This window comes from Strongylocentrotus purpuratus, unplaced genomic scaffold (assembly GCF_000002235.5).
Source record: "Strongylocentrotus purpuratus isolate Spur 01 unplaced genomic scaffold, Spur_5.0 spur5_scaffold_16, whole genome shotgun sequence".
Taxonomy (NCBI): Eukaryota; Metazoa; Echinodermata; class Echinoidea; order Camarodonta; family Strongylocentrotidae; genus Strongylocentrotus; species Strongylocentrotus purpuratus.
This window is the reverse complement of record NW_022145601.1, coordinates 26,990,556-27,013,951: the sequence shown is the minus strand read 5'-3', so window position 1 is coordinate 27,013,951 and position 23,396 is coordinate 26,990,556. Positions and strand designations below refer to the sequence as shown.

Below are 23,396 nucleotides of genomic sequence, written 5' to 3'. Positions count from 1 at the left end.
AATTTGACTATGAATAAATGAATTGAAATGATAAAATGAAAATGAAATTCAGCTGTTCATGTGTTTTATCTCTGTGCTGCGCAATATATTATGATTATATGTCACGTGATCTCATCTGACCATTTGGGTGGCGAGTTCATAATATTTAAATGCATGAGTAAGCTATTTGTTACGAACCTCATGCACATTCATGTTGTTAGTTTGCGCATGAGCAGAAGACTTTTGAGGGGGGGAAAATCTTATTTTTGATTAAAAACCTATATGACCCTCTGCACAGGTAAAATTATTATTTTGTTATGCATAAATTTTGTTTTTTTAATATTGTGTCGTGAAGTACAGAATGATGTAATTGTTTATTCTAATGTCACCTTGTAGTGATATATTGCTGTACAGTATAGACATACTATTTCGTTAATCATCCCATATCTCTCCCTGGAATGCTTATATAAATTGGCATCGTACTCAAAGTGCATCCATTAAAGTTTAAACAATGCGTCAACTATTTATAAATTTGAGGGACTATGTTCAATGCCTGTTTTCCTTATGGGGAACAAAAGGCAAAGGGGGAACCATTTTGCCATTTTGAACTCCTCTGTACAAAATCATAACTACAGTTGCGGAACCGAATAGAAAAAAATTACATTATGAATACAATGGCAAGGAATACAAAACATAGCTACATAAATGTACATTCAAAACATCACAGATAATATCATTGACGAAACGTTTAATAAAATAGATTGGTATCTCTGAGGTATGAAGTTTGATCTGAATAGCGAAGTTGTCGATACGGATTTAAACTATGAATTTTGATAAAATGTAATTCGATTTGGTTCTATATCATCCCACCTCTCCACCATGTCCATGGTCTCTCTCTCGCTCTCTCTCTCTCTCTCTCTCTCTCTCTCTATCTCTCTCCTTCTCTTCTCTTTCTATATTTATATCTACAGTGTATCTCAATTTCGCTCCCTACCTCTCTCTGAGTGGCCGATCCTTTCTATCTAAACTTTTTAAAACCCAAATACTGGGTGAAAAATGCCAAACATTGGTTTACTAATGTGTAAAACAAACATATTGGCTAACTATGTCCAACCGGAAAATATATTGTCCGGTATCGCGCTATTCTCTGCCTGATATGAACAGCAATTGGCCAACAAAAAAAAATCTTTGGTGGGTATGAGAATGTTAATGGGACACAAAAATGCCAAAAGTTCAATAATTTCTACCAACTATTTTCTAGTAGGGTGCGACGCCATTTTAATGTCATACGCAATTTAGTTTTTACACCCGTTTTCCTCCCCTCCCTCCTAAATACATAATAACTCTGTCTATGTCATTTCCTCTATCACTGTTCTGGACCATAATCTTCCCCTCGCCACTATCGCTCCCTAACATGGTCTTTGTGATCGGATTCCATGGAAGACGACCAACTAGAAGTCGTGAATGCCTATGTCCATGGATGGTGGAGAATCATCGGGGACGTTCAGCGTTAAATCACAGTCGCTGTCGCTCTGATCGTTCTGCTCGCTGGAGTAAGCCGATCCAATAGTCCCGGCGGTCCTACCAGTCAACCAATAGGTCGTCATCGTACCTTTGTCCTGAAAATGGGTGAAAGGGATAAAAACATAAGGACTCCTGCAAGACAAGCTCTGTTTTTTTTTTAAAGACTTTCTTCTATTATACATTTCCTAATATATTTCTGTTTTTTTTTCGCGGACTATCGGTCTAATGAACCTTTTGTAAATGTCGATCCCGTGGTTTGTCGGTCTAATGGGATGCCCCCCCCCCCCCACTCCGGGAACGGAGGGACCGCATGCGTGTTCCCAAAATCTCCGGCTTGTAACAAAAGAAAAAGGTCTACACCGGACTTATGCTGAAAGGGAGGGGGTTGAAAAGGCTCGTATAGCAAAAGAAAAAGGTCTACCCGTATTGACTTTACACACCGGACTTATGCTGAATGGAGGGGGGGGGGTGCTGGGAACACGCATATGCGTACCCTAAAAAACACTGAGTGGGGGGGGGGCGGGCTGGGATGACCCCGAAGAAAAAGATGAAACGCATAACTTACCGTAAGTAGCACCTCGCCTCTGCGAACCATAGTGTATCCACCCGTGATCTTAAGAATGCGATGGCAATCATCACTGATCTGAATCCGATTTGCTGCACACAAAAAAGAAGCAAACAAAAGAAGACATTTCTTATGCTAAGAGATTAAATTTGCAGCGCATAGACCGGTAAAGAACAGAAACTCTCTTAGAATGAGAAGAGTCCGTCCTTTAATTGACAGGTCCTCTCCAGACGTACGGGGTGTGCGAACTGTAATTGGCAGATATATGGGCATTCAAAGAGGGGATGGTAGGCCTACCTGCTTAAACTAACGCTGGATATAATACGCCTGCATCTCTCCCTCATGTTCTTCCTCATCCAATATCAAATGGCGCCCTTTCAAATGAATCGCATCGTATTTAACCGCAAAGGGATGTTTTAGATTTTAGCTATAGAGGGATGTTACTTACGTAATCCATTCGACTCCATCTTAGATGCAATATTGACAGTCTCGCCAAAGAGACAGTACCTTGGCATTTTGGAACCAACAATACCAGCTACCACCGGTCCTACAGGTAGAAAATGCATATGATACCTTCATGTAAAACATTATTATTGTCAAAAATAGAGAAATTACAAATGTTCGTTGTTTAGCCTTATCACTTTTATGTAGCCTCATACACATGCATATTTATTTCTCCGGAGTCGGAAGTGGCATATGTAGATTGGTGTTGTAGTTTTTTCATCTAATCACTGAATAGTCACAGTACTTTGTATGTCAACAACATTTTATGCCGTAATTAACTTCACATCTGGTAATTTACATGCGAGAATCCTTGCACATCCTTCCAGTGTTGATTACGCATATTGTATTCTTTCGCACCTGGACCGCGTTGCATAAAACTTACTATTGATGGTAACTGTGCCATCAATGATAACTACCATGGACACTTTGATTTTGATTGGCTGTTGAGCTCCGTTACCATGGTAGTTGCCATTGATGGCAAAGTTACCATCAGTTGTAAGTTTTATGCAACGGAGCCCTGGACTTGATATATTTCGTAACCATGGTTCGTTTTTCTGGATTGATCAATCACGGCCTTCTATAACCACATTTCTCTCGGAGAACTTCACTTTGATGTTCGTCCTCTCTTCGAGCGGTACGTATTAATGGGACAGTCTTTTAGTGATTTTAGCACCCTTTTCGTCCGGAACTCTCGGGGTCTTTTACCTCCCAATTTATTAGCGAATGAGTAACCAGGCTTCTTGCGTAATGATAGGGAAGGATTTCGGTGATTGCGATATTTTCAGACTGATTATTTTCTAGCTGTATATATTTAATCGGGGACTTCATCTTCTCGAAAACTTCCGCTGTAACACCGTGACAGTAGAAGTGTCGACATTGGAATGTTCTTACTCTTATAGTGACGACCTACGCTTCTCCACTAGTTTTGATATTTATTTTCAATGATCTTTGCAAGTATTCTTCAGAAAGCTTCAAACTAGTGGTGAGTGGAGTCCAATCCTTTTTTAAAGATTTTTACGATGTCTTGGCAATGAACGATAGTCCCACGGTCGGGATTCGAACCCGTGCCATAATTATACTCTGAAGACTTGTCTACGATAGTACTAGCCCGTATGACACGTTTAGGATCACACTATTGATCCTGGGTATATAATGGAGTTATTCCTTAATTTGATTAGAGTTAACTCTGTATCCTTCTGTTATTTAGTAATTTTTATACACATTTTCCCTTAGAACTAGGATTTGTTTGTGTTGTGTTGTTTTGTTTGTTTACAGGGAATGTTAATGAATATTTTTTTGTTAAGTAAACAAGGCTTCATTGTCCTCAACAGCTGACAGTTGTCACCATCTTAATGCAGTATACTTTGTTAAAGGAAGTAGATTAAGAAGGGGGCGTTAATTCAACGTTACTCACCAGTATGTATTCCAATCCTGAGTGTCATCTTAGTACCAGGTCGATGGGGGATGACCAAACCTTTGATACAGTTGAGAAGGTCCAGAGCCATCAAGGCGATCTCACTGGCGTGTTTGTTCCCATTACGCTGTGGAACGCCTGGGGGACAAACAAATATTGATAATACTCCTGATCTTCTGAAACTTTGTGTTCTGAACATGGTCAAAGTGCAAGTGAGCATAGCGGCATATCAACATGACGTTTGATTGTCTTGTCTCATTGGCTTTTAAGGGGGCATTTTGTCATATTTATTAACTATATATATTTTAATAACACCAGTTGTATTTTCATTTTCCAATTCTCATGTACTGTTCATTATTTTGTTCCGTTAAAACATGATCACATGTCCTTTAATTCCTACTATTCTTTGAAAAATAATCACAATGGATTTTATATCCCTGTCATGAATATTATTTGTCTGCGGTACGATTGTATATAGCAGGCAAATGTTGTTTGTTTCGTTAATGAATGCATACTTATGTTGGGTTCGGGGCCGTCGCCCGGTGGAAGTAATTTGCATAGGCAGCTCGTACAGGTGCGCGAGCTTCCGCCACGGATACCAGGGCGTGGCATCAATTCATGTGTAATATATTCATTATATTCTAGCTCGAACTTTCAACGAGACAACTTTTATTTACAATGAAAGTGCGATGTGCTATGTTTTGTTACGACATGGGTCATAAGGTTTTCCAGAGTCTTTATTCTGGTTGAGTTTTACCTATGCTTTTTAATCCTGGACCATGGTCGGTCCAGTTCCTGAAGGACCTGAGAAGAAATGTTTGTTAAACATTCGTACTGAATAAACCGCCGGCTCCGAGTAGTCGTTGTCAAGTTATCCCACAATATTATATTAAATTGAAGTGTATTACAGGCGCGGATCCAGGATTTTCCAATAGGGTGGGCCGGAAATTTGAAAATTGCGCAGACCATTTTTCAACTCAACATACCAATACTGACAAGGTCTTATTAGAAGCACCATACCTGTTCAATTTTTGACATTTTCATCGGGGGGGGGGGGCTATAGCCTCTTGTCCGATAAAGTAATTTTCTGATTTCACAATTCGGCTAGTGAGCGAAGCGAGCGAGCAAAAATTTGAGCATAATATGTATTTTGTGAAAGAGTTATTTATCACCAAAATAAACGAGAAAAGATATAAAAAAAACTCATATTTGGGCAGCTCGCTATCTCTCCCCCCCCCCATTACGCGCGAAGCGCAGAAGCTTTGAGCTTACTTTAATTGTTAGAGAAAGCAGACAATTTGTGGTACCATTCTCGACTCGTATTCGTTGTCTGAATTCAGTTTTTCCCCCTCCCGCGCAAAGCGCGGAAGCTTTGAACTTTTCATAGTATAATGAAATTATTAGAGAAAGATGATTCGTTGTTCCATTTTCTTTTAATCCTTCTCTCAATTCAGTTTTCTCCCTCAAGCGCTTTGCGCGGAAGCTTAACATTTAATAAATTATTAGAGAAAGAAGACGATTCGTTGTACCGTTCTCGACTCTGTATCCTTGTCTGAATTGAGTTCCCTCCACCCCCCCTCTTCCCGCGCAAAGCGCGGAAGCTTTGACGTTTCATTAACTTATTAGAGAAAGAATGCGATTCATTGTACCGTTCTCGACTTTTAATCCTTGTCTGAATTCAGTTGCCCCCCTCCCGAGCGAAGCGCGGAAGCTTTGATATTTCATTAAATTATTAGAGAAAGAAGATGATTCGTTGTTCCATTCTCGACTCTTAATCCTTGTCTGAATTGATTCCCCCCCCCCCTCCCACGCGAAGCGTGGAAGCTTTGACGTTTAATTAAATTATAAGGGAAAGAAGACGATTCTTTGTACCATTCTCGACTCTTAATCCTTGTCTGAATTCAGTTTTCCCCGCCCGCGCGTAGCGCGTATAAGCTATGACGCTTCATTAAATTATTAGATGAAGAAGACTATTCGTTGTACCATTTTCGTCTCTTAATCCTTGTCTGAATTCAGTTGCCCCCCTCCCGAGCGAAGCGCGGAAGCTTTGATATTTCATTAAATTATTAGAGAAAGAAGATGATTCGTTGTTCCATTCTCGACTCTTAATCCTTGTCTGAATTGATTCCCCCCCTCCCACGCGAAGCGTGGAAGCTTTGACGTTTCATTAAATTATAAGGGAAAGAAGACGATTCTTTGTACCATTCTCGACTCTTAATCCTTGTCTGAATTCAGTTTTCCCCGCCCGCGCGTAGCGCGTATAAGCTATGACGCTTCATTAAATTATTAGATGAAGAAGACGATTCGTTGTACCATTTTCGTCTCTTAATCCTAGTCTGAATTCAGTTGCCCCCCCCCCCCTCCCGAGCGAAGCGCGGAAGCTTTGATATTTCATTAAATTATTAGAGAAAGAAGATGATTCGTTGTTCCATTCTCGACTCTTAATCCTTGTCTGAATTGATTCCCCCCTCCCACGCGAAGCGTGGAAGCTTTGACGTTTCATTAAATTATAAGGGAAAGAAGACGATTCTTTGTACCATTCTCGACTCTTAATCCTTGTCTGAATTCAGTTTTCCCCGCCCGCGCGTAGCGCGTATAAGCTATGACGCTTCATTAGATTATTAGATGAAGAAGACTATTCGTTGTACCATTTTCGTCTCTTAATCCTTGTCTGAATTCAGTTGCCCCCCTCCCGAGCGAAGCGCAGAAGCTTTGATATTTCATTAAATTATTAGAGAAAGAAGATAATTCGTTGTTCCATTCTCGACTCTTAATCCTTGTCTGAATTGACTACCCCCCCCCCCCCCCTCCCACGCGAAGCGTGGAAGCTTTGACGTTTCATTAAATTATAAGGGAAAGAAGACGATTCTTTGTACCATTCTCGACTCTTAATCCTTGTCTGAATTCAGTTTTCCCCGCCCGCGCGTAGCACGTATAAGCTGTGACGCTTCATTAAATTATTAGATGAAGAAGACGATTCGTTGTACCATTTTCGTCTCTTAATCCTTGTCTGAATTCAGTTGCCCCCCTCCCGAGCGAAGCGCGGAAGCTTTGATATTTCATTAAATTATTAGAGAAAGAAGACGATTCGTTGTACCGTTCTCGACTTTCTTTGTCTGCTCCTTTTTCGTCTTATGTCCTCTTACTGCCCCTACCGCTCCTGGCTACGCGCCTGCTTTAAAGGGAAAATGAAACAATCATGATTGTGATTACACAATTAGGTTAGTAGAAATGAAAGGGAAAAAAGATCTATTACACCAACCACGGATAAATCACGGCCGGGAGCGTCATATCAAGTTTTGTGTTATCGGGCGAGGGCCGGGGCGTAGCGACCAAGCGAGATTTTGCAATGTTGAATGCTGAAATTATGCATTCTAGACGAATATGTACGTTCTTTCCGCTATATTTCTTTCTAGTTATATTTTTTAATTTCCTGGGGGACGTGTCCCCCTATCGGGCCCAAGATTGCCGCCCCTGCCCATGATTACTACCAACATGAGTTCAAATACAAATCCAAATGAAGGGCAAAATAAGAGTTGTGAAGCGGCCCTACCGTTAATTTAAAATTTGACTGTTGAGTATATAGCTTCTATTTAAATGACATCCAAAATATTGTGTCCTTTTCAAATTTCTCACTAAAGAGTAATGACCTTTGTAGCGCAGGGGCTGTTTTAACGTTTAACTTTGAATCCGCGGCTCGAGATTTTATGCGGCAGGCCCAGCCCTCTCTATTCAATAATGTTTGCCAAGCCTTCTGGAATGACCCCAAATCTCCCGATTACAGTTTTCCCTTATTCAATTGCCATTTTATAACACAGATGATGATTGTGAAAGTGATAATACAATCAATGGACCCCTATTTTTTACGGGGAAGGAGGATGATTCTGATATCGAAAACGATATATTCAAATCTTTGGATAAATTCAATGGCTTTAATATAGCTCACTTAAATGTTTGTTCTTTGTTAAAAAATATTGAAGAAATACGAAATATTATAATGGGAAATAATTTTCATGTTGTGACTTTTTGTGAGAAAAGACTCGATGATAGTATCACGAATGACGATGTATCTGTGCCAGGTTATCGTAATCTAAGAAGAGATAGAAACAGATCTGGAGGAGGAATAATCGTATATTTTCAAGAATCTGCAAATTGTACAGTCCTTACTGAGCTACAATCTAATTCTCTTGAATTGTTATGTATTCAGGTTAATTTATCTCATCAAAAGCCTTGTATACGTATTCCATGGTATAGGCCCCCCGATTCAAGTATTCATGTTTTTGATTTGCTTGAAACTGTCTTAGAAAATGTGGAAGCCACATCCTTAGACTATCTGTTGATTAGTGACATAAACTGTGACTTGTTACAGAATAATCCCACTTGTCATACTAAACGATTGTTACAAATTGCTCGTGAGTATAATTTGCACCAACACGTTGTAAAACCAACGCGTGTTACCCAGTCTACGAGTACTTTAATTGATTGTGCATTTTCCTCAAATATATCTAAAATCAAGCAATGTGAAATTTTTTGTGTTACTTTAAGTGACCATTACATGGTTGGTCTTTCATGGGGTAATACTAAACCCCCCTCTAATGATAATCATTGTTATACTCGTTCTCGTAACACGAAGAAAATTGATTTTGACCAGTTAAATCAAGAATTACAAGATATCGCATGGGATGATGTTTTAGGTAATGACGCTGTGCAAAAGGCTTTACAATACATGGGAAACCAAATTTAGTGCTATTCTAGATCGCCACGCACCTGTAAAAAAGAAAAGAGTGGGTCAAAAAAGGTCGCCGTGGATGAATAAATTGATTCTTGACAGTATGCATAGACGCGATCGCTTTAAAAGAATTGCTAAAAGGTCGAAGTCTGATAGGGACTGGCAACACTATAGAAATTTGCGAAATCTTGTAACTTCTCTTATAAGGAAGGAAAAAAAGAAATATATCACTGTAAATATTCTAAAGAATAGAGGAAATTCCGGTGAAATGTGGAAGTTGTTAAAGCTTTTATGTCCTCAAAAAATGAATATCAAACTTGTTCAAAAAATTATTGTCAATAATACTGAATTTATTGGAAATAAATCTATTCTTTTTTTCTCTTCTTTTCTTCCCTTTTTTCTTCTTTTTTTGCGCCGCCAATAGGGGGGGGGGCGCGGCCGTTTCGGCCCCCCTGGATCCGCCACTGTATTATTGTGTTATTTATTTGTTTCGGGAGTCAAGAGGGATGACAGACAAAATAATATGAAGTTATAGGACAGACGATGCACTTGTTTGCCATTCGATAGGATTTTTTTTTTTTTTTTTTTGGGGGGGGGGCACCCTCCCCTTTACTTATGTCCATGTGGATACTAAGCATCTCATCGATTAGATTTAAGCAATTTTTTACCTGATACAACCATGTACGCGTCTCCGATCGTCTCTACTTTGTACACATTGTAGGTATCGATCCTGCTATCGAAGTTTGTGTACACATTGTTCAACATGTCGACCACCTGTTAAGAAATGAAGACAAATTAAAACGTTTTTATTACTCATGTTTTAGTAAACTCCATAAACACAAAGGGGAAGTTCTAAATCAATCAAGAAAACAATATGTTCTCGTCTGCGAGCCTACCATGCAATGTTTATCATTAGTGGTGAAAGGTTTTGGTCACTCTCGAAAATGAGAGCTTATTTCCACTAGCTATAAACAAATAAAACTGAATGAATGCTTTTAAATCTTTCATTTAAATACACGATGAACATGCTTAGGGATTCATAGTTTATTATGCTATCGAAAAAAGTACCTGCAGTGGGGAACTTTCGGAGCAGATCCGAGTGAATCCGACAATATCCGAAAACAGAATCGTGGCTGCTGTAAAGTTTTCGGCGTGAACGACCTGGTTGCGTTTCAGGTTCTCGGCAACCGAAATAGGCAACATCTGATAGAGCAGCGTATCCGTCCGCTTTCGCTCTTTATGAAGCGCCTTGGTTTGGTCAGCCAGCGTAAGAACGTAGTTCTGCATGTTAGAAGTGAGTGATTCAACGGCCTTGATTATGATGACACAAAGAAAAACGACTAACACCATGATGCTGATGCTGACGGCGAGATCGGCGTTGTCGGTGGTCACAGCGGAGTTCAGTTCGTTGAGAATCACCTGGTAGGTAGTTGATGAAACGTAATATTTTTAGGAAAAAGCTCAACTTGACTTCATTCATATAAAATGAAATGTAAAAAAGGTTGGGCGGATGTTACTGGGTAAATCGAATTTGGGCAGATGTTGTCCAATAATAGGGTTATTTTCTACCAGCCATGTAGTTTTACCGATGAAATAATTGGGTAATGTTATTGGGCAAATTAAAGTTGGGCCATTTTTGTCCAACATTTTATTTTCTCCCAACCATTTACTACATGTAATTACCCAATTAAATGTTCAAAATTAGTTGGGCAGATGTTACTGGGCACACGTAGGTCGGGCAACAAATATGCAACAATAGGATTCTCTATTGTATGAGAGGTGTCGTGGTCGAGTGGATACGTCACAGGGTTGTGGGTCACAAGGTCCGCGGTTCGTGTCCCGCCGCGGCACCAATGTCCTTTTATATATAATATATATACTATTTTATCCAACTTATTTGCCCAACTAGTTTATAATATGCTACACATTATGGTGAGAATTGGGTGAATTTCTGAATGGGAATTTTAGTTGTTGGTTTAAAGTTGGGTATTTTTTTAAAATCCAACACTGGGTAAATAATTGCCCTCATCTTGGGTAAAAATTGGGTAATTTTTTGCCCAATATTTTTAGAGTGTAAGCAGGAGGTTAACATAGACGCCACTTTTAAGTCATGTTAAAGTCCATTGACCGAAGTTAAATCCAGGACTTGGTTTATTATAACTTTTAGGTCATCATCAAGTACCAGATCTGTTACAGACATCGGCGGTCATGGCCTTCCATTTCTGTCTTTTATCTGCTATTCATAAAAAGTTTGTGTTGATGATTACATTTTTGGTTGCCCATTTGTTCGGCATCAATGTAATCTAACACCCTCACGACATCCCTTCAGCAACAGGGCCAGATACATGTTTTTCTTATGAGTTTGTAGATAAGCTGCGAGATTTATACATGTCACAACTATTAACTGAACCAACTAGAATGAGAGAAGGACAAACATCAAATGTTTTGGATCTTATTATTACTGACCAAGAAGACATGACTGAATCATTGGTTACCTCTTCTCCAATAGGCAAGAGCGACCACCTAGTACTTGAATTCAAAGTAGTGGTGTCGAACGTGTCTTGTAAAACCACCAACCTGGAACACTACGCATTCTTCAAGGAAGATTTTGAAGGAATGAGGAAATTCGTCTATGAAAATGAGGTGTTTGATATACATGTGACCCATACAGATGAGGTGCTAAACGGTACTTACAATGCTATTGTTGAACGGATCAATGAAGTTACAAATACTTTTGTGGCTAAATTCAAATCGAGAGCAAAGGATAGACCCTTATGGATGAATGCTGCTGTTAGAAAAGTAATTTGTGACAAACATAAAGCCTGGAATCGTTTCCAGAAAACAAGAAGCCAACTAGACAGAGATAAGTTCAAGAAGATTAGGAACGAGATCACCAGAATAGTTACTGATGCAAAGAAATTTTTTGAAAAGAAACTAACTTCAGATCTGAAAACGAATCCAAAATGTTTTTGGAATTATGTGAAAAGTAAAACAAAGACAAAATCTTTAATTGGGTCACTGGAGAAACCCGATGGTGGCTATGCAGAAACAGACACTGAAAAAGCTAATACCTTGAATAATTTTTTTTGTCTCTGTATTTACGAGAGAAGATTTAGCCAATATTCCTAGATGTGATCCGAGAAGAAATGTTACAACCCTGGACAACGTTGAATTTACATAATCTGTTGTCAGAGTAGCAATCAAGAAACAACCAGACCAAATCCCCAGTACCTGACAATGTACACAACCGTATTCTGATGGAACTTGGAGATTATATTGCTAAACCTCTCTCTGAATTGTTCAATTTGTCGATGTCGAAAGGTCAAGTCCCAGCACGTTGGAAGGAAGCCTATGTTACACCTATATACAAAAAGGGTGATAAGAGGAAACCATGTCATTACCGTCCTGTGAGCTTAACCAGTACTTTGTGCAAGATGATGGAATCTTTCATCAGAGATGTGATAGTTGTTATGGATAGGCATGAACTGTACACAGATAATCAATATGGTTTTAGGAAAGGCAGATCTTGCGTCACACAACTACTCGATGTATCTGAAGCTTGGTACAAGGAGCTTAATAGTGGAAGAAGTATTGATTGTATATATCTTTACTACAGTAAAGCATTCGACACTGTCCCACATCAAAGATTGCTACAGAAAATTGAGTCGTACGGTATCTCAGGTAATCTGTTGAACCAAGAAGTTACTAGTAACTTCTTGGTTGAACTGGATCCAGTCCTTTTTAAGTGAAAGATCTCAATAAGTGATGGTAAAGTCACATAGAAGTCAGCTCTCATGGGGAATTCGACACCGTTCGGGTGTTTACCCAATAACAGGTGTTGTCAATCACCAGGGTTAGCCTCGAGTTTAATGACGATATTAGACCTTATGTAATGCTGGTTTTTCATTCGCTTGAAGAATCTCCGAGCATGCTCCGAGAGTCTAGGGGGTAATTCTTGACTGGCCAACGGGTTTGCTGTGCGCATATTTGTGTTCCCATTAATGGTATTTCCACCAAGTCTGGTGTCAGCGAATTACGGCCTCCTGCACATGGAAACTGACTACCCACTCCCAGAATGACATCTACGGAATCCAACGTTATGAGTGGCGTACCGCAGGGGAGTGTGTTAGGGCCCATCACCCTCTTCCTAATCTACGTGAACGACCTGCCTGACGTTATTCAGTCTAATGAATGTAAAGTTAAGCTGTTTGCAGATGATACCAAGCTGTACGTACTCTTCAATTGCAAACATCGACGACGGAAAGACTGTTTGGCGTTCAACAATAAGGGGTAGAGCAACGTCGATCTGGCGCTGCTCAGTGGCTGCCGGGCTCACGATCAATAAATTGGGCAAAAAGAATTTCCGTTTCGGTTTAAAAAAAATTGAGTGGACTATTAGGCTATTATTATTATTATTATTATTATTATTATTATTATTATTATTATTATTTATTATCATTAAACCACCTTCTTGTATATGGTCTAGAACATGGCAACTCCCTTTCAACATTGAGAAATGCAAAATCATCCACTATGGAAGAAGTAATTATCCCTTGTGTGACTACACTGTGAACGATGTGAACGAGCCATTACCTGCAGTTCAACATGAAAAAGATCTGGGAGTAATATTCGAATATAAAATGTCCTTTTCAAACCACATTGACACTGCTTGTAATGCTGCAAACCGGAAATTAGGAATCATCAAGCGTACTTTTTCAACTATGGACAACAAGGGACTCACACAGTTATATAAGTCAATTGTGAGACCGGCACTAGAATACTGCTCTCTCGTATGGCACCCTTATAAGAAGAAACATATTCTCAAAGTGGAAAAAGTTCAACGTCGTGCAACTAAACTCCTTCCACCTCTCAGAAGTCTTCAGTACAAGATACGGCTAGAGCTACTAAATTTGCCTTCATTATCCTGTAGAAGTTATTGAAGCGACATGCTACAGGTCTATAAGATAATGCATGGAATCGACGACCTCCAGTCAACTAATTTCTTTCATCGTACCACTGTCACAGTAACAAGAGGTCACCAGTTCAAACTACAAAAGAAACATATAAAATCTAAATTTTCACAGAGAGTAGTAAACGAATGGAATGGTCTCCCATCATGTAGCAGAAAGTCCATCACTCAATTCTTTCAAATCAAATCTTGACAAGTACTGGTCACGGAAGAAGGACAAGTTTAACCCTGATGAACTATGATGAGCTATCAAGTAAATAGAGATGTATAATTTGATTTGATCTCATTTAAACATGTGATTAAGTGCTTTGCTATGAATATTTATGTCTTACGATGCTATCCGTGATTTTATCTGAATAAAGATTTATTTCAACAAAAAAAAACAAAAAAAAACCGATGAACTATTCAACTGTCCATGTTCTTCCGTAACTGCACAACGCCAAACTCAACAATAACCTACTAACGGACACCGAGGGGTAAATACGTTTTGTATAACTTTATGCCTACTTCCAAGGTATGATATCCAAGGTATGACATTTCCCATACCTCTGCCATGTTCTTCTGGATATCCCTGAGGATATCAATATAGATGGTCATGTTGTCGAACCACCACTGTCCCTCCTGCCAAGACGGTTCCCTGGTGGCGTTGTTGTACGAAATGATGGAGCGCATCTCTGTGATCGTATTCTGGAAGTGGAAGTCGTGGTCAGAGTTCTCGATCGAGTCCTCGAGGATCATGCGGACGAGCTGAGAGTACTTCTGCGACGCCCAGATGTTCGACTGACCGACCTACAATACATTTTGTTCTTGTTATAACAGAAGGTGTGCCACTCCAGTCTAAATATAGATAATTCTTAAGACAGACTTGAAGAACAGCTTTGAATAGAGCCATACTGATTGTTTTGGTTGCACTTATCTTAGTGAAAACAAGAATGAACTGAAATTCGAAATTGAACAAGTAACTGCAGACTAAGATAACTCAAGTTTAACTTCTTCTTCAAAGTCCTTTTTTATCATAATTATCGATGATATTTCTGTCTTAATATCTGCTGCCAAACATTACATTGTGTGTGTTCATGTATGAATATGACCTAATTCCTGATAGCAATTTTCTGGGGTTATCTTCCTACACTGTCTAATAAATGCTCTACAGACATTATTCGCGGGGTAGTTGCCCGGATAACAGTCCCTACCTGCATCTTCTCCATATACCAGCGGTAATCCGTCAACCGATTGAAGCCACCCTGCGTATAGAACACCGCCCCCAACGTGCGCTCAATACCAGTCTGTTCCATTCCCACGATCAATAGCTGGTAAGCTACCAGTGTCTCCCAGAGACCCTGACCGCCGGACTTGCCTACACTCTCGTAGAGCCAGTCGATAAAGAGCTGGATGGCGTCGGTGTAGAAATGGATGACTTCGTAGATGGTTGTGTTGTGGATGTCGAGGGTTAGACGGTACTGGAAGAGGTACGACAACAGGGCCTCTTTGTTTTGGAACTGTTGGTAAGCCATGGTTCCCTTGACGGGCCAATCGTCCAAACTCTCCAAGACCTGTGGGGGAAGAATCGACACTACTAAAATAATCTTTTTTCATTCCCCCATCCTTTGACCTAGTCATACCACCTTAGTCATAGCCCAAACCATTAACTCCACCGTGTCCACTTCAGTTGTCGTCGGCACACCAACTCATTATGTTGTTATTATTACCAATATCTTCATCTTAGACGTTTGTAAATATTTGTCCTCGAGTAATTGTTTTCGATGTAGTTGTCCAGATACTTGTCCCAGGGGAATCATTCGAGCGGTTGTTGTCCAGATGTGGTACTTTTTTTTAATAATTATCTTGCCAGAAAAAAAATTAATGATTAATGGGATACCAGACCATGTTTTAAATGTTACCCTGATAAAATTTCATCCTCTCCCGACCCAAAACATTTTAGGGACATTTTGATCAGAAGGATTCATTCTACCCACGTCCACTCCACGCACACACACACACACATACACACCCCACACATACCCACTCGCATGTTGACTGTTAGATATCTTACTTCGTCGGTAAGCGGGTAGGTATTGATCAGGAAGATCTTCCTTTCTGGTCCGGTGGCTGCGGTCTTCTGTTGCATCAAAGAGCTGATGTAGAGCGCAGTCATGTCCCTCTCCATCTGTAGACTGTGAACCAGGGTACCAACCTGTAATTAGACAACACAATTTGACGTGACTTAGAAAGTGGCATGATGGTTCGAACCTTTTTACGGTTCGTGTGTTCTTAGACAAGGCATCTTATCCACAATGAAACCCTCGATATTGGTTTAGCCCATATAAGGTCTTGATATAATTATTTCATTGGCTGCTGGACGCCCGGAGCTGTCATTGCATTAACATTCTAAAGCAAGGGCACGATGGAGGAATTAAGTGTGAAAAACAATTTCTTGGTGCATTGTGTAATTCTTATAATACCTTAGTGTGATAACTATAATGAACTAAAAGGAAGAAAATGTAATGGTTTTCCTGCTAGCGTAATCACAAACCCGGGGATTCAGATAATTGTCCTGTATACACAGTAAATGGCTTATCCAGAAGAAATAAAAGATTGACAGGGGGCACAATCGTAACCAGACAGCGATGGGTATGGTAATGGTATATAACCGTAGCCGGAGACCCACTACAAATTTGTATCTACAATATAAAGAAGAATGATATATTTCTGTGCCACCGGGATGGGTGGGGGTAACGCACGCCAGCTTCATACTATGCTGGATACACGATGGTCTTTATCAAAATACATAACATCTCCACTTACCTGTCGACTGAAGCGAACGTTCCTCCGGATCTCGCTGGCATCTACACTCTTATTGAGGGTAGCGATGAGATCGGAGATGGCGAGGGCTGTCAGGACAATGATAGGCATCAGCGTCAGGGTTAACATCTTTATCATCTGACGTCTCTTACCGTTTGGTGTCAAGGGTGTGGCCGAGCAAAGCATCTTGTTCGAGTCTTGAATCACCTCCCGTACCGATGTCTCAACCTGCGTTAGTCGAAAATCGAAGTTTATTTCAAAAGTTAATGAAAAACGATGGAGGTGCCGATTATATCGAATATATCGAGATAGAAACGTTTTATATTATTGACAAGTGAATAATGCACAAATAAATTTGACTTGACGTATTTGTTTTTCCATTTTCAATATAAGACGAACATATAAACAGTCCGTATTATGTGATTTGGCAACTGAAACAGGGTAATGAACCCCAAGTATAATTCAAACGTGGTTTATTTCTAATTCGATACCAGTGATTTACAAATGTTGCTGAAATTACATGATTTTCCGGGTTTTTTCTCTCACTTTTGCCCATTATGCCAGAGGCGGTGGGGGGGGGGCACTGTGCCCCCACTTTTCAGGTACCCCCCAAAAAGCCCCTTTTACATAGGACAAGTGCCCCTTTTCTTTTCTAATAACTGTCCTTTTCCTTTTTTGATAAGTGCTTACTTTTCCTATCTCCATATCATGCACCCCTAATTCAAGGCAACTTAGAGCCCTTATTTCTTTAATTTTCCCTATAGCTCGATCGCTCGCATTATTTTATAGATGTTTTAATTATGTTATTTATAAAAGAAAATTTCAGTCTGTTTTCATTAGATTGTGCTTTATACTCATCAGGGTTTGGTTTTTGTCTTCCGAGTTTTATAATAAGTAATTTTTGCACTGGGACCTCACAGATCTTAAATTTGTTGCTCGCTCGCTTCGCTCGCTCGAAAATTAATATTCAGACCCTCACACCTACTTGCAGAGTATGTTGCTTAATTAAACAGTATCTTGTAACACGTCAAGAAAGAAACAAACAAATATTGATATCATCCCTGGTATTGTTATCACAATCATGACGGTGTAGGGGTACATACCGATGTCTAAAAATGGTGTATGTTTTTTTTTAATGTTTCCCTCTGTAGGTGCCCCTTTTCCCCCAGAAAGTGTCCTTTTTGTTGTTGCCCCCCCCCCTCTATTTTTGAAGACGCTCCGCCGCCCCTGTATTATGCTACTTGGTGGTGATGCGGATTTCGTTCTGACACCCCAAAAGCTTTTGCTCATTAATACGCCTCTGTCACCGATACCATTATCGGTTGATTGAATTTGTTTACTGTCATAAAAACATGCAGCCCAAGGGGTGTAACTGTTCAACTTTCTATCGAGAAAAAAAAGAGAAAAATGTTGAAAAATTACTGCATGTTTACAGTTTATTTAACCATTAAAATAGTATATTATGTCGGTCATACATAATACGTCTGAATGAAATTCAGCCATATATTTCGAATTCTAAAAGTGTCGTAAGACTGTTGGACGAACCTGACTCATGGATCCGAGACTGGAAGCGATGCTCGCCACCCTCTCTCCTGCCAGCCTCCTGGCTTCTGAATCCTCCATTCTCCAAAAGCACTAACCAATTAGCTTCAGCAGAAACCAGACAAGAGCACCTTCACCGTCTCAACGAGAGCTGCAACAAAATTTATTTAAAATAAAGGGGGGGGGGGAGGATAACGATAAGAAATTATGGGGTGGAGACTGCATGACTATACGTTTCTACTTAAAGGTAATACAAAGCTTTGATAAATATTTCAACAGGATTGGAATATGAAATTTAAAATTTGCATTACCATTGTTAAAACTAGTGTTAGAATGAGCAACTTTAAAAAAATCGGGCTCTTAACGCTAGGGATTTCGAGAAATTAAAATATCAGATTTATCGGTGCTCCCGACAAATTTCAAGTAGCGCCTACGGTCATACAATGTTAGCTATGACCGTGAAAATCTCGGAAAATGCAGTTCTGATGTATAATTTCCAAACGGGAAAAGAAAATCGGTCGATTTTAGTCAAACATTGTTTTGAAACTAAAGTAATATCAATCTTGAGAGGGAGCTATACAACATTAAGAGTTTATTAGTCACAATTTCATCACTTTAGATACGATTTTAACCGCGACAAAGATCATTGAATATTGTAGGGTCGCATATGATTCCAATATGTTCATTTAAGTCAAATTCATGACCCCATACCAAAATTTTGTATTAAATTTTAAGACATTTATGAGGAACATGTATATCCCTAAGTTGATGATTTATTTACATCCAAAGTTATTGTAGAATTGAAATGTTGACTTTTTTATTTTACAGAATTATAAAGAAATGATATTTTTGTTATTTTCATCGCTTCGAATTATTTGAATAATTTTCACTTTCATATATACCTATTTTATTTGCATTCCAGGCCCCTTGTATCTATATTACTTTCATTATGCTCATGACGTTAAAAGAAGCTTATTAGGGACTTTTAGATTTGAACGACGAGAACGTGGACTGCTACATGTGACATCTTTTTAAGGCAACGTGACGTCCTTTTAAGGCACTTAAAGTGCCCTAAAGTGCCTTAAAAGGACGTCACATTGCCTTAAAAGTGCCTTACAAGGATGTCACACATAGCAGTCCATGTTCATGTAGTGTAAATCTAAAAGTCCCTATTAGCATTAATCAAAATGTGTACCGGTCATCGCCTAAAATTAACCCCTTGTCACAGCCAGCGCAAAGCACCAACAAGTTCCACATAATATTTACACATAATTATCTGCCTGTGGAAATTTAGGAATACATCTACACTACATGGCTTCTTTTAATCTCGTTTGATTAAACAGTTTTCTACTTCATCCACTCTTTCTAATTCTACGTCATCTGAAAAGCAAGCCTGCGCTGAACCCTTACAACATTATATTTGACGACGGTTGCTATAGCAACGAAAAAAAAAGAGAACTCTACTTTCAATAAACATGATAAACAATTTTTCTATGATGCTGAAATATTCTTCTGTACACAGTTTTTAGTAATTATGCAATATTTATTTTCTTCTTCTTCTTCTTCCTTTTGAGTACAGACCTCTTTACAGAGTATTATCGTACTATACTGGGGTGTGTTCTTAGTCGATCCAAGTGGAAGGCATACGGTAAAATGAGTTTTAGGTATAAACACTGGCCAAATTTGAAATCTTTGGATGATTATTACAACATTCATAAACGTTATAAAACATAATGACTGTTTTGCCAAAATGTGATACACGTATTCTAGTTGAGCAACTTCTATTGAATGTGTTTTTGAATGTTTTGAATAACTTGCCTCGACAAGATTTACAATAATTTTAGATACCAATGAAACTCAAATGGATATACCCGAATAGGCACTGCTTTCTTAACACTACGTAAGTTCAATAATGAACGCAAAATAATGAAGGGAGCATCACAGTCTTTCGCTATATTAAAATTAGATTAGAAGTCAAAATTGACTAAATGTTTTTGAACAGGTATTTAATTACCCAAAATATGCACCGAACAATACTGCCAAGTATTAAAGCGGGACTGCACTTGTAGCTATACTTGCGCCCTCTATATAGCAAACAATGCCTAAGCGGTAGCCGTTGTAAGTCATGGTCCTCTTTTTCTTACGTTAATTGAGAGCTGGTTCGATGAGAGAACCACCTGTCGGTGACTTGCAGGGAGGTCAACTCCCTGCTGGCCAAACTAGTGCAGATATGCTTTAAAAAATGAGAAAATGAAGCGCTGCTTTAAAAACAATATTGATAATGGTTTCCTATAAAGCGATTTACCAGTTACAGCGTAACTGATCAAATTTCCCCGGTCATTATATTCAGTTATGATCCTGCAGCGCACACTCTCCACTCCCTTGGGAGCATTCCAGCCAGTCGCCCCTTTGACGGGTGCGGACAAGCTGATCCAATCACACTGACGTTCACATCTAACCGGGTACCAATATAAACCTGGGTGGAGAGGAGCAATGTAGATGTAATGCCTTGCCCATTGACATAAGTGCCGTGCCAGAGATCGAACCCGCGACCTTTGCATTACCATTTATGGGATTAAACCACTCGACTAAGACGTCTCTTAAACTTGAAAAATCCCTTATGAAATATGCTTAGGAGAGGGAGAGAGAAAGAGAGATCTCATATCTTGTCAAATAGTATTGCTTACAAACTTTCAAATGCAACATTCAAAATTAAGATTTTTTTTTTCTTTCACTCTAGACTTTCCAAACGTGTATTAAATATCGGATAACAAGATATCGTTCCAATTTGGTATACGATTTTAGGGAAGAAACTATTTTGATTAAAAGATCGACTTTGCAAATTGTTTTTTGAGAAAATATTTGGGCATCAAAACTCATTTGCGATTATACAGTGCGTCCCAGACAAAACGAAGCCGAGAATTATCGATGTTTTATCATAACTTAATCACAATTATAATTAATAAATGACACATATTTGTAAAGCTAATAAGATCCTCTTCTTTGAGTTGATGGAACTCATATCATGCATATTTCACGCATGGGTGATTAAAACCAATTTGAAGAGAGGGTACCAAAAGGTAATTTTTAGGGCGGTATCTGAATTTCAAAGAGAAAATCACATTTCTAGAAAGTTTATTTTCTGCCCTTTCATAATGACACCTCATCAGGAAAATGACCCAGGAATAACAAAGTTCTGTTTGTTAAAGTAATGCTTGCATTTCCATAATTTGATTAAACGAATTCGTTTTCACTTGCTGCCTGCCATAGCAACAAACGGAGTTGACAAAAAACTCTGTTTCGTTGAGATCAGCCATGCACAAAGAAGACGAAATGGAGTTAAGTCTTCTGTCAACTCTTTTTGTTGCTACGGCAGGCAGCAAGTGAAATCGAAATCGTTTAATCAAATTATGAAAATGAAACCATTACTTTAAACAAACAGAACTTTGTTATTCCTGGCTCATTTTCCTGATTGAGGTGTCATATGAAAGGGCAGAGAATGAATTTTCTAGAAATGTGATTTCCTCTTTGAAATTCAGATACCGCCCGCCAAATGACTTTTTAGATTCCTCTCTTCAAATTGTTTTTAATCACTCATGCGTGAAATATGCATCAGAGTTGCATTTTAATGAAAGAGGAGGATCATTCTAAGCTTTACAAATATGTGTCATTTATTAATTTAAATTCTGATTAAGTTATGATAAAACATCGATAATTCTCGGTTTCGTTTTTTCTGGGACGCACTTTAGAGATCATTACTTACTGAATGCATAATACGAACACATAAAAAGTGCCCGAAAAAATGGTTAATTCAGCGCTAATAAAAAGAAGGTCTGTTGATATCTGCTAATATTGCGTCACTACAGATGGACTCGGCCACAAACATATTGTTATCACTGTCATAGCCGGGGAAATGCGCCTGAATAATTTGCCTCCGTCAATATAACCACAAACTTGAACATAATTACAATACAAAAACACATTCGTGTACATGACAGATATATTAATTATCAGTATATGAAAGCAAAACTTACATTATGTAGGTCCGAGATGAACTCCCTGGTTTCGAATGCTATCATATGTGCTTTTAAGTTGAAACAAAATGGCGGGGGTATTAGAATCACCAAGTTGCTACAAGATATCTGTAACCATTCATGTCTGTTCTTCATCCTGAAAACCTTCAAGATATTTCTTTGGTATGCATCTGGAAAGCACACTTAGCTGTGATTGGCTGAGTTGGGGTGAGAATTTCTTAATCGGTCAGCTGTCGTCACGTGCGGTTTTTTACCGGTGAATCTTAGAATTAAATCGTCATTCCTTTTAGTTAGTTACGACAAATACTCTGTAAAGAGGTATGTAATCAAAATGGAGAAAGAAGAATACTATATCAGCGCACAAGAGTGAATATCCACCTTTTTCAGTCATAGTAGGAATCACTTCCTTCGAAGTTGAATTAAATTCAATTTATAGTGGAATCCACTCCAAAGTAGTAGTTAAAGAACTCTTTCGAGAGTAGATTTCCATTCCAAACGGAGTGGATCTCTACACTCCTATTCCATAAGAAAGTTTTTTTTTTTTTATAACGAAGAATATTATTGTTGTTTGCAGTTTTTGTTACATGTCAGGTGCATTTCAGAGGTAAATGAAATTCCTATCTTTTATCATAACGAAATAAGAATTTTCATGGCATCAAACGGAATTTTCACTCAGTGTTCACGACAAGGACAAATATAAATATCAATAACAATCTTTTTTTTTAATTCAACAAGTCTTATATGTTCAGAATTGCAATCAAGGTTAAACGACTAAAACGAATTATACTGTATATTTGTAGGATGTTTAAAGAAAACATCACGAGGCTACCAATGATGCAATGTCCATGCTCAATCAACTTTTTTTTTCAAGTCTGCAAGTAAATCATAAATATGTTGGTTTCATTGCATTTTACTAAACATTAAACATGACTGTGTTTACTACAGTTACAGAGCCAATGTAAATTCCTAATTGGTTGAAAATTCTGAAATAATTTTTATAAGCACTTACCAAGACTTCATCCATTTATAAGGGAAAAGATATATCCATATCTAAAACTAACATAAAATCACAGTATACCAGTCACACCAGAAACACAAATGTCCTACTAAAGTTTGTTATAAAAAAGGCAGTGTTAGTTTGTTCTGCCCTAATTTTGTATCAGTTGCACAACAAAAGCTAGTAAACGCCTGATTTCATTAATTATGGAATGAATCACATTTTGTGTACATTTTTTTTTAATTTTTAAATAGACACATTTCAACAGTGACTGTTCTCCATTTCTTAGAATCCTTACAGTTTCCTATCTTGAATAAGTAATTATGTTTCATCATGC

The 23,396-nt window shown here is 38.6% G+C and overlaps 1 protein-coding gene across 1 annotated transcript; it reads right to left on the bottom strand.

Annotated features, from left to right (window-relative positions):
• Positions 1-1,295: 1,295 nt before the first annotated feature.
• On the bottom strand, positions 1,296-22,133 carry LOC115918082. The gene is made up of 12 exons (XM_011667080.2): positions 22,063-22,133; positions 18,032-18,179; positions 16,490-16,714; positions 15,738-15,878; positions 14,878-15,237; positions 14,231-14,473; positions 9,784-10,134; positions 9,384-9,489; positions 3,987-4,124; positions 2,517-2,615; positions 2,069-2,160; positions 1,296-1,598 (listed from the first exon to the last, which is right to left on the bottom strand). The coding sequence occupies exons 2-12, from the start codon at positions 18,107-18,109 to the stop codon at positions 1,431-1,433; spliced, it is 2,001 nt and encodes a 666-aa protein (XP_011665382.2). The 5' UTR covers positions 18,110-18,179; positions 22,063-22,133; the 3' UTR covers positions 1,296-1,430.
• Positions 22,134-23,396: the final 1,263 nt, after the last annotated feature.